Consider the following 16338-nt stretch of genomic DNA (forward strand, 5'->3'; position numbering starts at 1 on the left):
GTGGAACTAATTAATAAGCAATATTCATACAGACATAAAGTAAGATAAGTTAGGTTTTACAATGTTAACCACGTTCAGTCTTAGTTTAGTGAGTTAGCATGCTAACTTTTGCTTATTAGCACAACGTACAGCTGCAGCCGATGGGAATGTTATTAGTTTTGCAGGTATTTGGGCATAAACGAAGGGATGCACAGTAAAATGTAAGCTGCAGTCCATTCAGGCTACACACACCTTGGACGTGTGGCATATGAAAAATATTATAAAACTGTACCAAATTTCATGGCAATAGATCCAATAGTTGTTGAGGCATTCAAAGCTACAAACATCAACCTCATGGTGGTGCTAGATAAAATCTAATAGGACCACCAAAGTCCTTATGTATCATCCTCTGGGGAACATGAACGTGTGTAGACTCACAGAGCCAGGCTGCTAACTAACACCTGAATTAAAAAGTAAGAAAAGAATCATAAAGGGAAAAAGTCTTGCACAGTTGCAGTGCAGATACGGAGGAGAAATAAAAAGGCCCAGATTAAATAGGGGAAATAAAAGTGGCCTTGAGAAAATGCAGAGCAAAGGAAGTGAAACAAGCTGTTGCGTCACCCCCACTTAAATCCATTAAAGTCATCTGCTCAACCTGATAGCACACGTCCTGACCGGCACTCAAATGTCAAAGTTCAGCATTTCTGTATTTGTTTCATTGAGGAAACCTGTTGACCAGCCAGTGTTTGGTCAAACTCCCCTAAGTTCCCTGTCACATGCCAGTCTGACAGTCGCATGAAACTAAAACATATTCCAGCAGGTCTACATTTGGATGCACTGTTGTTGATGTGGTAATTCTGCTATTCATGTCAATAAATCAGGTACATTTACTCCCTGTAACAACCATAATTAACACATGAGGCGCTTAAGAGAAGAAATGTTTTGGTGAAGCTTTAGGCAACTATTTTGATCCCAAATTGAGTGTATTATGAATGAATTGACCCCAGCAGCAGTGAAGCCCCAGTCTGTGGTCTGTAAATGGGACGACAGTATCTAACACAGTGGACTCTTTCTCTTTCTCTGAACAAAGCTCAGAGGTCACTGGTGGCAGCCACAACTTTCACTGTCAGTTTCACTCCCCCTTTTTCTGTTAACAGGGCAGACAACAATGTTTAACGTGAACAGACAGTTGTGCACATTTCTGTTGAGATGAATTTATTTCAGTGACAAAACATCACTGTCTGGGGAAAAACACACGCACTGTATCTCCAAAACATCGCTTCTGTTTTTTAATTACTTTATTATGACAACGCGTTTAAGTCGTAATCATCTTTCATCTGAATGATGAAAATCTCAATCCATAAACCCACGCTTAGTCCTTCACTAAGTCCTACACAGTTTTGTTCTGAAGAAAGGAAGAAGGAGAAACCAGGTCAATAAATGTTACTGTGAGGCCTTCAGGTGTCAGTGGACAGCTGCTAATGCTGTATGTTAGAACCACTGCATGTGTGAATGGAAAGCTGGTACTGAAAACAATGTTCTCTGTGTGAAATTTTCTTTCCTGGATGAGAAGATTGAAACTACTCTCGTGTCGTTATAGTAAACATGATGCTGGCCAGCTGATGATTAGCTTAGCTTAGCACAAAGAGTGGAAACAGAGGGAAACAGCTAGCCTGTCTCTGTCCAAATGTAACAAACTCTGTCTAACAGCACCTCTAAATCTCACTCATTATCATGTTGTAGTTCACATCCCTCTAGTTTTACTCAAAGATTGCGCTGTAACTTATTCAGATGGATGCGTGGCTGGGTAACACATGAGCGACACACACACACACACACACACACACACATGCTGAGGTTTAACATGTCATCAGGAGATCTCTTTTGGGGTATTGTGTCCCCTCTGTTGAATGAGCTGCTTACACATGTTGCTGCACCTACAAACGCTGTGTTGGCAAAGGTGAATCCATTTAGTGGTGACCTCTCACCCTCAGGTCCAGTGTCCATCCCCCCTCTCTCTCCCCTGCGTGCTCAGCCCCATGGCCTGCTCACCCCGTCTGAAAATCCCGGGGACAAAGCCAGGGAGACAGATGGTCTGGTGTGACCACACGCGCACACACACACACACACACACACACACAGAAACAGAGTAGTGAAACACCAGCATATCAGCTTGGTACAGGACTTAAAATATGGCAGTCAATCATGTGTTCTTTTAATGTTTTAGGGTTGTTCCTGTCTGTCGGACCAAATATGACAAATATACTTTTTTCATTGCAGAAATTCTGTTGTTTTGTTACGTTCATCAGAACAGTTCAAGAGAGTCTTCAAAAGTTTAGTTTAACCTTTGGGGACATGTGCCTTATCGCTTTCTGGCAGAGATTTAGATTGGAAGAACTCTCTGCCATAAAGCATAATAAATGTATTCTGGAAACCACAACAGTGCTTAGTGTTGTTAAATGACGTGCTGGGTTTTTCAAAGATTGCTGGTTAATTATTTCTCAGGTTGTGGATTTGGTTAAATGTTAGACGTGTATAATAATAGACGTGTAATAATAGACGTGTCCTGTGATTCAAGTTACAGGTAAATTAATGAGAAAACCATGAACTTTCTCTGACCTTAAACAAACTACCAACATAAAAAAAGAAACAGATATTGTATTGCAAGATCAGATATTCTGGCATCAAATGAAATATGCCGTCAGTGCACAGATACATTCACTATGAACGTCTTTGCGAATTGAAAGATGTGTGCAATTTCATCATTGTGTTCATAGAAAAGAGGATCCGGGCGCCAATATGTTTCCTTCAAAACACATATGCTGTGGCAAACTGCATCCCATCCTTTCTAGGGGACACAGTGTGTCATGTGACTGGGGCCACACGAAACTAAGACGTCAGCAGTGGATGCACACAGACCCACTTTACTGTTTGCATACAATGGGCTGCAGTAAAGGTGCAGAGAACACCTGACTATAACAAAGGGCACAAAAGGAGAGCTGCTCTGTGCATGAGCCTCTCTCTGTCCACATGAAAAGGGACAGAGAACGAGGAGAGAGCGGGTCGCCAGCACTGAGGAATGCTGGGTACAGCCCCGTGCTCGTTGCCTTTGGAATGCCCCCGGGCCTCTTACATAAGTCCCGTCGGGCCGTGGGCTGCTCCGTCAGCCACACATTCACAGTCAGCAGCCACACCAGACTTCCACTGAAACTCAGCCACAGCCCCGAGCCACTATCCGCTTCTCTACAGTTGCGAAATGCTGTAATTATGGATTTCTGTAATTGCAGCATGACAACTCCACAACTCACTCACACTTGGTACATCAGATTTGCCTCTAAACCATTATTACTGTCCAGATAGTCTGAGGTTTTGTAGCTGGTCAGAAGACATCAGCCACAAATATCCTGTTGGCCTTACAGACTGGATCAACATGTGTGTAGCTTTACACACAGTCTGTTGGTTCATGTGGTTTCCACTGACTGAAATTCTCACCACCTACACACTTAGATTTAATTTAAACATCATCAATATACAGTACAAAGACGGTTAAACATACAACTGATTTCTATTTTGACAAGGAGTTACCTTAATTCTATTGTTGATGCCATATTCCCTTCCCTTAATTATCTTATAAGGGTAATTGTACTTGAGTATTTTATGCTACTTTATACTTCTACACCACTACATTTATTATGATTATTTATTTATAGTAGTATCATTAGTAGTGGTATTATTGTTGTTATTATTATTATTATTTTAAGACTCTGGACTCACCTGGTGCAGTAATTTACCTCTGTGTAATAATTTGTAATAATAATTTTGAATGCATCTTTTTTTTATTCATACTTTTATATATCTATATTTTACTTTGTGTTTGAAGTTTATTCTTATTCTTTTGGAGCTGTGTGTAACAAAAAGCAATTTCCCTCTGGGGATTATTAAAGTAATTCTGATTCTGATTGGGTCATTTCGCTTCTAAAATATGACGAATTCTTTGGTCAGAAAAATCAGTCAGGAATTGAGTCCCTGAAGTTTTTTTTTTTTTGATAAAATATAGGCATAAATTTGGCACTGTAGTAGAAATATTTCACCCTGTTTTCAGCACAAATGATCTTGTTTCAAGAATCCTCTAAAATCAATGTTTTCATAATTGTAATGCAGCAGCAGTGCCTTATTTCTCCTTGTCTCAAAAACAACAAGAAATTCATTTCTTGAATATTTTAAAGACAGGCTGGTGGAACTTAAACACAAGTTGAACCTGTAATAGGGGAAAAACATGCATCTTGAATTTAGTCTGTAGGCTAAGTGTAGAAAAGTTATGCTGAACTGTGCACAACCCCTGCTTCTCTAAAAGTAAATCTGCTCTTAAATCTCCTTCACACTAAAGTGGATTTAATGAGCAAAAGTCAACTACAGAGCAACGTTTGGACCGACACCATCAGGAACTTTTGCTAAATCACTCAAAAAACTAAACAGAGAGCAAAAGTAACACCAGTTTCTGTTTTATGGTCACTTTCAGAGGTTGATTTAAAAGTTTCACTCTTGACTCTGTGGTACAGTTTTAAAGAACAAGAGTACATTTGTAAAATGAACAGAAAAGTGGTCGGGCTCAGATTTCTGATACACAGATGTAAAAGGTTCCCCAACCCTCATATATGGGAGCAGACACACTGACTGGAAGACACACTTAACTTTTTGGTGGTGTTGCGTCTCATGCGTCGACATTTTTTCTCTCCTCTCTTGATTGTTTGACTTATTTTCTAACAGGAAATGTTAACAGTCACTTCATACAGAGAGTCTGGTCTTAGGGTGCCAGGTCTTCGGTAATCCAGTCATGATACTAATAAGCACCAGTAATGGAGCCACACCTCTGGCTCTGCCCTGGAGCAAAGTTGCTTTTCAACTCAGCCTCCTACAAAATACCCCGATTACACAATTTTCCTTTATCTTCCTCTTCTCATTTCTCCTTCCCATTTAGCCTTATGTGACTTCTGTTTTCTAAAAACAGCTTTCTTGCCCTACCTTAAATTCAATTTGGAAAAAAATAGCATCATTATTTACATACAAGGTTAGAGAAGAGTACAAATAAGGCAACTGACAAATTTCAGTTTATCAACTGTACCAAACAGCCATATTTTTTTATTTCACAATGACACATTGGACAGGTACTGTAGATATATAGTATATCAAAAACACATCAGTTGACATGTCATATCTAAAATTAAAAAAAAAAACACTTGTTTTCAATTTGCACAGAGCTCAAGTCTTGAAAGACACAGAATAAAAGTGACCGATCGTTACAAATGAAGGAACGCGGCAAAATACATTTCCCAGCACATAGTTCTATATTGCATACACATTTAATCGGGAGTGGAAATCTGAGACACGTCGATGGACCACCTTCCAATGATATCTGTGGTGATGAGTGAGAGTTAATAATAATTAAAAAAAAAAAAAAAAAAGGCCACCAATATGGACTTTGATTCAGCAAAAACAGCCCGCTCAGCTGCCCGAAGCAGAGGACAGAAAAGCTACAGGATGAGTCATTCCCTGCCTACACAGTAATGAGTAATGTTGGGGGATACCAGCAGGTTCTGGTAAGCAGCAACTGGAGCTCTGAGTGGGGCTCCTAAAAGTCGAACACCAGGTCTCCGTTTGGTCATGCAAACATAGTAGAACGTCCTGGAAATATAATAACTCCCTCAGTATGGATTGTGACATGGTGCCGAACACATTCATGAGGATTTTCTTTTTTTAAACGCTAAAAATCAACAGCCGTCACCAGACAGCTTTCCAGTACGGATTCATACAGAGAATAGTGTCTCATTAATGGCATACAGTGCTCATTTCTTCCAAACAGACCCAACCCTCTGGCTTGCAAGGCATCGAATTTGTGAACGCACATTTAATCAGGTGACTGTGCCGTTGCAAGAAGTTCCGTTACACCGTGTCTACCGTACTTAGTGCTATACCACAGCAGTTGTTTGTCTTTAAAAGGCAAAGTGAGAGAGGTGTTGATACAGCTTCTGTATCCAACTAATGACTGCAATTAAAAACTGAGTCAAGGCCAGAGGAAAGTCTCGAGAAACAGAATCATTATAAAACATCACATTTGAAAAAACTGACTACAGCATAGATGGTCTGTCAGAAAATTCCGAGACAGTAAAGTTGCAAAAGAGGTCTCTATCACCCAGCCTAAAATATTACAAACAACATCTACCTACAGAGAGAAGTAGATCATTTCTAATAACTTAAATACTTAAATTAGTATGCAATACAATACTCTTCCATTTGGGGCCAGAGGGTAAGAAAATAGATCTGCTTAAAGCCTACGCAAAAACACACACACAAAAAAAAGTAGACTCTTTGCAAACAGGTCCATAGGCTAAACAGAATAACCTAGTGATGTGTGCTCCGACTTGCATGTGTGTGTGTGTGTGTGTGTGTGTGTGTGTGTGTGTGTGTGTGTTTGTCCTTTTGGAGGAGAGGACGTCTCTCAGATCCCTTCTGTCCTGCAGTGAGAAGCTTTGGCACAGAAACACCATGGGACGAGATGATGCATCACAACACGGTGCTAATGAGGGACACTCATGCAGGCCTCGCTCCGGTCCTGGAGGAGATGAGGTCAGTGAACCCCAACATGCATCGCCACCATACTGCCAGGGCGACAGACAGCAAGAGAGGGGCCGAGTGGCAGAGGAGAGGCTGGGAGGGAGAGGAGGGAATGGGGATGGATTTATAGAGAGAGAGGGGGGGGGGGGGGGTGATAATAAAAAATGATAATAAGAAATGATAATAAAAAAAAGGAATGGCTCAAATGCGTGAACACAGAGGGTTTCTGGGGAGGATATTTCAGTCACAGCAGGATGGCGATGACAGAGAATAAAAGGCTATAAGGAAAATGATTTCCCTGTCAGGGCCAGGACAGAGCCACGGGTCAAAAAGATAACAGCGTCCATAACAATGGAGATTTTAGCCTGACGTGGTGGTTTTCCAGCTTCTCCTCTGTTTCTCTCTTTCCCCTCCATCTCACAGAGACGACTCCACCTCTCTGGTGACGGTAACCTTAGCCTCCAACTGAGGGCGCACCTGAACGACTGCGGCCTGCTCTGGATTCTCGCTGATCACCTCCAGGGCTGAAGCTGCAGCAGACTTGCAGTCACTGCTGGCCTTCTTATCAGAGGCTGTGTTCTGTTTGTCCGCAGAGCCGCAGCACAGCTTGGGAGCACACTGAGTCCGACAGGAGAGCTCACACAGGGAGTCCCGAGACTCCGAGTTGAACGTGACAAACTCGGGCTGGATGGTGGTGGCGTGGATGCCCTCGTCGTGGAAGAAGTCCTTGATGCGCTTGGCCACTTCCATGTAAGATGTGGGGTCGTGGCACTTGATGTGCGCCGTGGCGATGATGCGGCTCCCGGCCAGCTGCCAGATGTGCAGCTCGTGGATGGCCAGCACACCGTCCAGACTCAACAGCCGCTCGTTGAGCCGGTGCATGTTGATCTGCTTGGGCACGGTCTGCAGCAGGATGAGGGCTGACTCTTTCAGCAGTGGGTAGGTAGTGTACAGCAGGATGCACACCATGATGATGCAGAGCGTGGGGTCCAGGTAGAGAACCCAGCATGGGCCAGCAAACTTCATGGACAACACGGTGGGACCTTCCAGCAGGTCGACCAGCGTGTGATTGACATGCTTGTGGTCTGTGGTGTGGCTGTTGATGCACGGGTTCATGCACATCTCACCAGGTACGCAGGGCGTCCACACAAAGGTAAAGATTATAGCATTGACCACCACGATAACAGAGCCCAGGGCGTCTCCCAGCACATGCAGGAAGACGCCGCGCATGTTGAGCTGTGACGTGTCTGCCTCATGATCCATCTCCTCATAGTGGGTGTTGCCATTCATCTGCACCTCTGTGCTGTCTTTACAGCTGATTTCTGGAGATAAAAACAAAGTAGTTCATTAAATTTAGTTAGCTGGGTCATGACATTCAATAATCTGCTGGACTTTGACTCTGAGATACTAATACAGCATTCATAACAGACAACTGCTGCTTTGAGAAATCACACAAAAAAGTTTGAGTGCAAAAACAAAGCTTTAACAAATTAGCCTGCAATAAGGAAATTGCAAAACGATGGTATTGGTGGCAACCAGTAGATAAATTGTTGGGTTACGTCATTTGGGGTCAAAGCACAAGTCTATTTGAAACCTGAAACAAAAAGCCAGAAGTCAGCCTGCGATGTTATCAAGTGACACATGTTGGAGCTGCTTCATTCAAAGTCGACAGGAGGGTGACGGTTCATCACCTTGACTTATTGATGATTTTATTCTTGCCAACAGCGTTCGAGCTTTTACTGTGAAAGACAATTCACTCTTGTGAGCCTGTGCTGTAACTGCACGGGGACACAAACAGGTGAAATATACCAGACTGCGATGGTGGATTATATAAAAGAGAAGCCACAGCATGTGGGATCCGTAACTCTACAAAAAACACTGCAGGAATTCTAAAAAAGCAAATTCAATCAGTATCTGCGGGCAGCGCACACAGTTGTGAGGGAACGGCACCGGAGCAATGGTTGCTTGCTTCCATCCCTGGACACCGCCAGATCATTTATCAACAGCTAATGGTGTGGCTGGGGCCGTCAACTCCATGGTTACACTGATGTATGACCCAGTAACAGCGATCAGTGCACGGAGGAAGGGGGGGAATGTGGCCTCCATTTATTGAAACTGGCAGGGCCTAACAGTGTGGGGGAGGCAGGGTCTTCTGTATGGATTTAACTCTTCAGTGAGGGAGGAGGAGGGGCACTCAGACAGAATGACAAGCCCAAGGCAGCTTTGTCTTTTGGGGGGGGGGGGGGGGGGGGGTCTGTTGCTTGTCCAGACGCAGACATCAAACTCTAATTTGACCACAACAGAGCACAAGCTTGTGCGGTTTCCTGTTTCTGTGTACGCTTGTTGTAACCAGACATCCAGATATCATGTCATCACCATTAATTCACTTGTACAGTGTCTGTAAAATTGTGAGCAGTGAGAATAGTGCAGGAGAGCTTCAGGAATTTTGATAGTTAAGACACTGTAATAAGTTTGACCTCGTCAAAAACAGATAGCAGCCTCCACATATCACTCTGAATAAGCCAGATGATTGCCGCTAGGCTTACAAAGCGTGAAACCTGAGGTTTTACCTGTTTGTCTCTGAAGGTAGTCAGGATAGAATAACCCTACAACAAATAACTGACAACCACATGTGTCTACATGCCACTGTCACAGAAAAAACAATAAGTATTATTCATTCTGGCACAGTATCCTCAGACTATACTAAACATATGTGTATGTGCTGTTATGCAATCTGCACAGCTAACAAAGGAGATAAAGGTCCAGCACATGCTGTCAGTTTAGAAGTAGGGCAAAGTGAGGCTGGGTGTGTGGAGTTTTGGCACTTAACACAGGCCTGTAGTATACACTTAAGACGTAAGATCACATACTTTAACACACAAAAGGCCAATTAAGCTCAAGATTGTTAAACAAAAACAACCCCACAGCGAACCAGCCTTTCCTTACTTACCATTTCTGGGTCTTGCATCACCCGGGCTGTTGTGGTTTCCCACCAAGTTGTTGGTCTCCTCTCCTGAAGACCCATTCCCAGCCTTCTGGGACTTGCCAGTTTTACCCCTCTTGTTCTTGCTCCCGTGGGAGTGACCTCCGTGGGAGTGCCCGTGGCCTCCGCCGGAGTGGCCGTGGAACAAGCAGAGTCCGAGCAGGTTCACCAGGAGACCAGCAGCACCGACCCCTGCGACCACCTCGGGGTTCTGGATCACATGCGGCTCGGTAAAGCGCTCGACCGCCTCCAGGATGATGGTGAAGCACAGCGCTGTGAGGAACACGGCGTTCACCAGAGCCCCCATCACCTCCGCCCGGATCCACCCGAAGGTGTTTTTGTTGGTCGCATGGGTTTTCTCGGCGAATCGCACCGCGACTAGAGCCACAACCAGCGCAATGACGTCCGACAGCATATGAAAGGAGTCCGACAGCATCGACAGAGAGGCGGTCATCCGGCTGACCACCACCTCCACAATGAAAAACCCAAAAGTCAATGAGAGCATGCACAGCAGCCGCACACGGTTCGGCTCGCAAGCCATTTTCTCCTCCTCACAGTCCTTTGTAAAGTAAACTTTCGAGTTAACGTCACTGTTAAGTAAGGTTTCTTCGCGGTGTATTCTATCAGCTAGCTAGCTCTCCGGTTTAACTCAAGTCCGAGCTAACGATTTACGTTAAGCTAGCTGGCTCCCGGAGACAATACAATCAATGCTAACAGCGTCTTCATTCACGACTACTTATACAGCGGCGGGCAGCATCACTCGGCCAGATGAGAAGACACCCACGGGTGAGATTAAACCGGTCTAGTCTAGTCTAGTTAACATAAACGTACACCGTCATCTTCACCAACATTTTCCAGAAGCCTTTTGCCGACGAGCTCCGGTTTGCAGACGGCTGAAACTTTGCACCCGAGCCGGTAAACTTTCCACACGGAACACGGCTCTATAAGGACACGCCCCGGACGACTCCTATTGGTGGAGAGGACACAAGCTTGAATCTGATTGGTCTGATTTTGCAACTCTCGTTAGTAGGCGGAGCAAAAAACCCAGACAACAGCGGTTGCTATGCACGCTAACAGCAACCTCAGTCTCGCGATGGTATCCGTCTTAATCGATCTGTGTGATATCGATACTCTAAATAGAAAACCTCATCTGTTTTCAACAGAGATCTATGTAAATGAGAAACACTGGCCCTTTACCTCACTCACCTTTCTAAATGATTAATTTAGGAGATAAGAGCATTTCTCATTACTGTAGATGGTGCAATTAAAAAACAAAGGTCATATATAAGTGTGTCACTACATCCTTATTTAAATATCTGTCTGTGGTTGGGTTGCATGTGGTTTAGTTCAATCTGACATTAATACCCCCTTCTATTATTTCACGTTGTTTTATTGTGGATGGCAAGTTTTAGTTTACTGATAATTTGATACGTGTGCTCCCCTACTCTACTTCTATGCTGTAAATGTGTTAACACAAAGGAAAAAAAACAGTTTTGAATGGAATAAAACCAGAGTTATGTTTGTCATAAAACATATTTAATAAAAAGCAGGCCTATCTTTGTTAAAAACCTACTTTATCTTTTAAGTATAACTTAAGTATAACCAAGTATAACTTGGAGGAATTACTGAAAAAACAATGTCCCTCTTAATCAACCCTCTAATCAGCTGTTAATCAAGAACAAAAGTCTCTCAGGTGTGAAGTCTGTTGGCTCTGAGTCTCTCAGCTCAATGACTTTTCATGGAAAACTGATGACCCCTTGTGGGCTTATGTCTTGATGAAACACAGGAGAGGGATTCTGTAATTGTAAAGGGGATTAAAAACAAGTTACTTTTGATTAATTTGATTTGATTCACAAAGAGCAAAAGGTTTACACCAAACTCTGCTAGTGTGTATATTGAGTTTTACTCTGCATGTAGTAATAGTACATGTAGGCCAATATGTTTATTTTACTATGCATACTCAGCTTCTGCACAAAAAAATCCCTCAGGATGAATAATTGTTCTTATTTTATTTTAACATATTACCACAATTAGTACTTTGTCCATGTTATTGTTCATAGTGTTGAATCAGGAAACAATGTAAAAACCTAAATTCACATTTATTCTGCTTAGTTTAAATGTTCATTGTCATCACATGTTCAGGGGTTGTTCTTCATATTTCCTTTTATCAGTCTAAACCACACAAGGTTTTACATTCTGTTGTATTGTTACAAAGAATTTGCCTTTTTATGTCCATTTTCAAGACCGTTGAATAAGAAAACTGGCACATATTTAAAAGACTATACAGCACGGCTACAATCACAATAGCAGACACACCAGATTAAATAATTTGTCGTCACTACTGTAACAACTACTGATTTATCACATAAATAAAGCTTCGTTTATGATCCAGTTATAACGACTACTACTTTGACATTCAGTCACAAGTCCGTCAGTGGGATCTGTATGATCAGCGGATGCCCAGTATCTGCCTGCTCTTGAACTGACACGTCTTCTCCACTTCGCTCAGCGTTTGAGCGCGCAGATTGGCCGCGTGCAGCCTCCTCAAAACCAGCTCCTGGGACGTCACGCTCTGACAGCCATCAGGCTGCTGGTTCTCTTTGCTCTCACGTGCAAAGTGGACCTTCTTCTTGCTGGGGGAGAGGTTCTCCACATCTAGGACCAAACAGTAAGGAGTCACTGATTAAACAAAGATCGGCCCAAACTTCATATAATCACACAGCAAACGTTTAGGTGTGTAACATGAGCGGAAGTCTTTTTTAAACAATGCTTTTAGTTAAATAAAAGCTTTATTGGTGTATAAAAACAGTATTTACATGATTTTAAAAGTAATAAATAAACTTGATTTTCATCATCCACATCCCAAACTGAAGCATGAAGCCATAAAAAACTCTGCTCAGTTCTCGTCTCGGTTCATTAAGTCCAGAGGTCTTCGTCCAATTCCCATACCTATGTCTTTGCAATAGAACTGTGCCAGGTCCCTCTGCTGCTGCAGACGGTTGTAATTCTTCAGCAAACTCTCCGCTCTGAAACAGGAGGTCAGGATAATAAACAGTTTCATCTTTGTAAGACTGAAGAATGGCTTTGTAGAATGAACAACATGGGTGAAATGTATCTTTTTATTTCCAGCCCTCTAAAAGTTTTACCTGGCAAGTTTCTCATTTGACAGTCGCTCACGAACACAAAGCTCCTGCTCTCTTTCTGCGACAGAAAAACAAAACAAAACCAAACCATCTTTATTTCTGGAATTTGTGGAACTTACGCCATGTGACACCAACTTATTTGCACGAGTGCGTGCAGGCAACATTTATTTACTTTCAGTTTCTGTAACATACAAGCCCCAGCTGACAGTGAATATGACGTGTGTGTGTGTGTGTATGTGTGTGTGTGTGCGCGCTAAAGTAGGTAAACATTTGGCTGCAACACGTCTGACAAACATGAAGAGAAACCTGTTCCAGTTAAACAAGTTTAAAAGTTTTTAAAAAAAGTTTACTTATCGAGCCTCATGTCTCTTTCAGATGGTATCAGTGCCATACTATTTACACCTGAAGAACGATGTATAAAATGTTTTCACAAAAGACAGCTGTGTCTTCAGAAGCCAGCTACTTTTCTTTCATCGTGAGCAGCTTATGAGTTCCCAGCTGCAGGTCGTCAGGGGTCAGACTGTGTGATCAGGGCACAGTGTGATTAAACTCTGACCAGGCGTGGGTCTGCGTGGGGACTAGAAAGAAGTTTCTTACGCTCCAGCCTCTCCTCGCGTTCCTTCAGTGTCTTTTCTCGGTCCCGCAGCGCCTGTTCCCGGAGCCTGAGCTCTGCAGCAGCGGTGGGCGTCTGTTCAGTCGGTTTTTGGAGGGGACAGTCGGATTCCGCCGACCTCCTTCTGGGTCGCACCTGTGCCCTCCTCTGCTCCTCGGCAACAGCGTCGGCCAGCAGTCTGCTCTGTAGAATAGACTCCACAGAGGGCCTCATATAGTCCTGGCAACACAGAAACACAGCTTACTGCACCCTACCTACATTAAAACACAGACTGACTGGCTGGTGGTACAAGTAAAGTTAACAAAATCATACCATCATGATTATAGCACTATTAAATTATTAATATCCAACCTTCAAGTTGAGCATTTTGCTGATTAAGATGTTCAGTTCCTCAGAGTATCGGTACGGGATTCTTCTGTATTTCCCCTCTCTGATCTTCTCTGCCAGATCTTTTTGGTTGTAAGCAGTAAATGGAGGGCTGAACGGGAGAAATCGACAGAAAAATGTCAGATTCACCGTCGACAATCCAGCGGCTGGGAATGCAGCTCAAGCAGAGGAGTTAGAAGACTTACGATAATGCACAGAGTTCATACAGCAAACATCCCAGTGACCAAATATCTGACTTCTCGTTGTATGACATCCGGTTTATTTGTTCCTGAATGAAAAGATGTTGACATTAGGCTACGACTAGGTTAAAGAAAGCAGTATGCTCTAGATATTCTAAATATCCCCTTAAAAAATAAAGCCACAGCAGGATTAAACAACTTACTGGAGACATGTAGTACGGCGTCCCGACAAATGTCTTTGCAAAACTGGTGTCATGGTTCAGGATCCTCGCTAGACCAAAGTCTCCAAGCTTCACATTCTGCCTGATGTCGAGGAAGATGTTGGCTGGCTTGAGGTCTCGATGAAGAACCGTGGCCCTGCCATCGCTGCGCCTGTGGCACTCCTTCAGAGCTAATGTGAGCTGTGCCATGACGCGCAGGATAAACTGCTCCTCCAAATATCGCCTGGGATGGTAGATAATAAAAGAAAACCAAACAAACCAACTCTTAATTCTGCAGATACAGAGGAGGGACACATAACTCAGTCCTACAGTACACTGTGTATTCCATCATTGGTCACCTTTCCTTGGTGCAGCGGCTGATGAGACTGGACAGGTCCCCGCCCTCACAGTACTCCATGACAATGTACAGCGTGGTGTTAGTCCGGTCTATGATGCGGTCGTAGTATCTCACAATGTTTGGGTGCTTGAGCTCCCTCAGGAGGTTCACCTCTGACACCAGCATCTGCTTTTCACTCTCCGCCATGGTGCCATATTCCAGCTCCTTCCACACTAGGGTCTAAAAACCAAGAGTGATTAATTAATCAGGGTAAAGCTTAAAAATCTGATTTTTACAATACAGCCATTTGTGATGTCTTTGCTGAACAGAGGCAGCAAATGGTACTACTACTACTACTACGCTAAAATCAGTGTTTGCAAATCCTGGTTCTGGGGTCCTGCTGTCCTGCATGTTTTACACACCTCATTCAAATGAGAGGGTTGTTATCAGGCCTCTGCAGAGCTTGATGAGAGCTGATCATTTGAATCAGGCGTGTTGGTGCAGGGAAACATCTAAACACATGCAGAGCAGCAGAGCTCCAGAGCTCCAGAGCCAGGGTTGGGAAACACGGCGAGTAAAGGGAGGGTCATAAAGTCAGTTACATAACCATGTATCTAAAGTTCAGCAACAATAGCCGCCACAGGCTGCTGATGTCAGACAGGCTGTAGCTGCAACACCCCTGAGTATACTGAAATGAACAATGGTGTCAACTTTAAGTAAGTCTTGCTTCAAACATATTCCATTGCTACACTTCAGCTATTATGTACTTCTGAGACATCAGAATTACTTTAATAATCCCCAGGGGGAAATTGCTTTTTTTTTTGTTACACACAGCTCCACATCTGCCATCCACTGAATAAATGTTTTTTTATGAATCAGCACACAAACCCCTAAGCTAGAGGAATTAAATTGAAAAAAAAAAACTTTTGCCATCCACCTTTATGTTACTGACGGCAGTTCTTGCTCGACAATTTTTTAAGCTTATGTTAAAGAATAACGAAAACACGTTTAATGTTTTCTTGCCTTTAGTTTCCACCCGAACCATAATAATGGTACACAATGAATGATACTCACTCTTGGTAACGTCACTCAGCCTTTGTGCAAACCTACTTCACCTGAAACTGACACCAGTAACCTTATGATGTGGAACAATAACAAAGGGCTAACACACACCGCCGGGCAGGTTGACCTCACCTTACTAGAACACTACAGGTGAGCAGCGGTGCTGTACCGACAAAACATGCAGACATTACTCACTTTCCCGTCAGATTTCCGTCTTATTTTCTGGCATCTTCCGTAGGACCCTGAGCCTATAGTGTACAAAACCTCGTAGTCCTCAACACGGGACGGCATGTTTCAACCCAAGCTAACGTTAAAAGCTGCCTGACTCAACGTTAATGCTCACCACTAACTAGCTGTTAATCTAGTTAGCGGCTGTAGTTAAACATAAACTTGAACAAGCGATTTCGGAATTAGTCTCTTGTGCTGAGGACGTCTTTGTTTCCGATAAAGAGGTTTAAATAGACCAAATGTTTGGCTTTTGGTTCATTCGCTCGTGTTTCTGTTGCAGGGAGCAAAACAAGGAAGCGCTCGCAGTCGGTTTAAATTGGTGCCCAAATTCCCGATTCTGATTGGCCTGCTCTGTCCGCACGGTGGCTCCTGATTGGTCAGTGCGAGGATGCAAGTTGTGAAGTTGCTAAGCGCCCGAATACCGCGAGAGTAGAGCGGGTAGATGACGCGTGCTGAACTCTCCACAAGGTGGCGCCAAAAACACAACAATCACAGCCACGCTCCTGTCACCGTGGCAACCGCGATCCCGGAAATAGAGTTCAGCATAAAAAGATTTAGTAGAAAAGTAAGATTGATTACGGATTTTACTTTGTATCTTCAATAGATACATCAAGG

At 43.4% G+C, this 16338-nt stretch overlaps 2 protein-coding genes across 2 annotated transcripts; both read right to left on the bottom strand.

The window, feature by feature from the left end:
• Positions 1 to 5093: 5093 nt before the first annotated feature.
• Positions 5094 to 10468, bottom strand: slc30a1a (solute carrier family 30 member 1a). Its single transcript, XM_070849646.1, has 2 exons — positions 9542 to 10468; positions 5094 to 7913 (listed from the first exon to the last, which is right to left on the bottom strand). The coding sequence occupies exons 1-2, from the start codon at positions 10113 to 10115 to the stop codon at positions 7009 to 7011; spliced, it is 1479 nt and encodes a 492-aa protein (XP_070705747.1). The 5' UTR covers positions 10116 to 10468; the 3' UTR covers positions 5094 to 7008.
• A 1123-nt stretch (positions 10469 to 11591) lies between these two features.
• Positions 11592 to 15989, bottom strand: nek2 (NIMA-related kinase 2). Its single transcript, XM_070849439.1, has 9 exons — positions 15691 to 15989; positions 14456 to 14673; positions 14100 to 14340; positions 13903 to 13985; positions 13682 to 13808; positions 13315 to 13549; positions 12721 to 12775; positions 12524 to 12600; positions 11592 to 12229 (listed from the first exon to the last, which is right to left on the bottom strand). Exons 1-9 carry the CDS (start codon positions 15784 to 15786, stop codon positions 12024 to 12026), a joined length of 1338 nt encoding a protein of 445 aa, XP_070705540.1. The 5' UTR covers positions 15787 to 15989; the 3' UTR covers positions 11592 to 12023.
• Positions 15990 to 16338: the final 349 nt, after the last annotated feature.

Source organism: Pempheris klunzingeri, chromosome 18 (genome assembly GCF_042242105.1).
Source record: "Pempheris klunzingeri isolate RE-2024b chromosome 18, fPemKlu1.hap1, whole genome shotgun sequence".
In the NCBI taxonomy this organism is placed as follows: domain Eukaryota; kingdom Metazoa; phylum Chordata; class Actinopteri; order Acropomatiformes; family Pempheridae; genus Pempheris; species Pempheris klunzingeri.

Excerpts from the sequence above, each read along its gene's own strand:
- nek2 (XM_070849439.1), bottom strand. The coding sequence starts at position 15,786 with ATGCCGTCCCGTGTTGAGGACTACGAGGTTTTGTACACTATAGGCTCA. Across the intron at positions 13,986-14,099 it reads CGCCGTACTACATGTCTCCA|GAACAAATAAACCGGATGTC; the intron begins GTAAGTTGTTTA and ends CTTTTCATTCAG. Across the intron at positions 12,230-12,523 it reads GTTCTATTGCAAAGACATAG|ATGTGGAGAACCTCTCCCCC; the intron begins GTATGGGAATTG and ends GTTTGGTCCTAG.
- slc30a1a (XM_070849646.1), bottom strand. The coding sequence starts at position 10,115 with ATGGCTTGCGAGCCGAACCGTGTGCGGCTGCTGTGCATGCTCTCATTG. Across the intron at positions 7,914-9,541 it reads TGATGCAAGACCCAGAAATG|AAATCAGCTGTAAAGACAGC; the intron begins GTAAGTAAGGAA and ends TTTTATCTCCAG.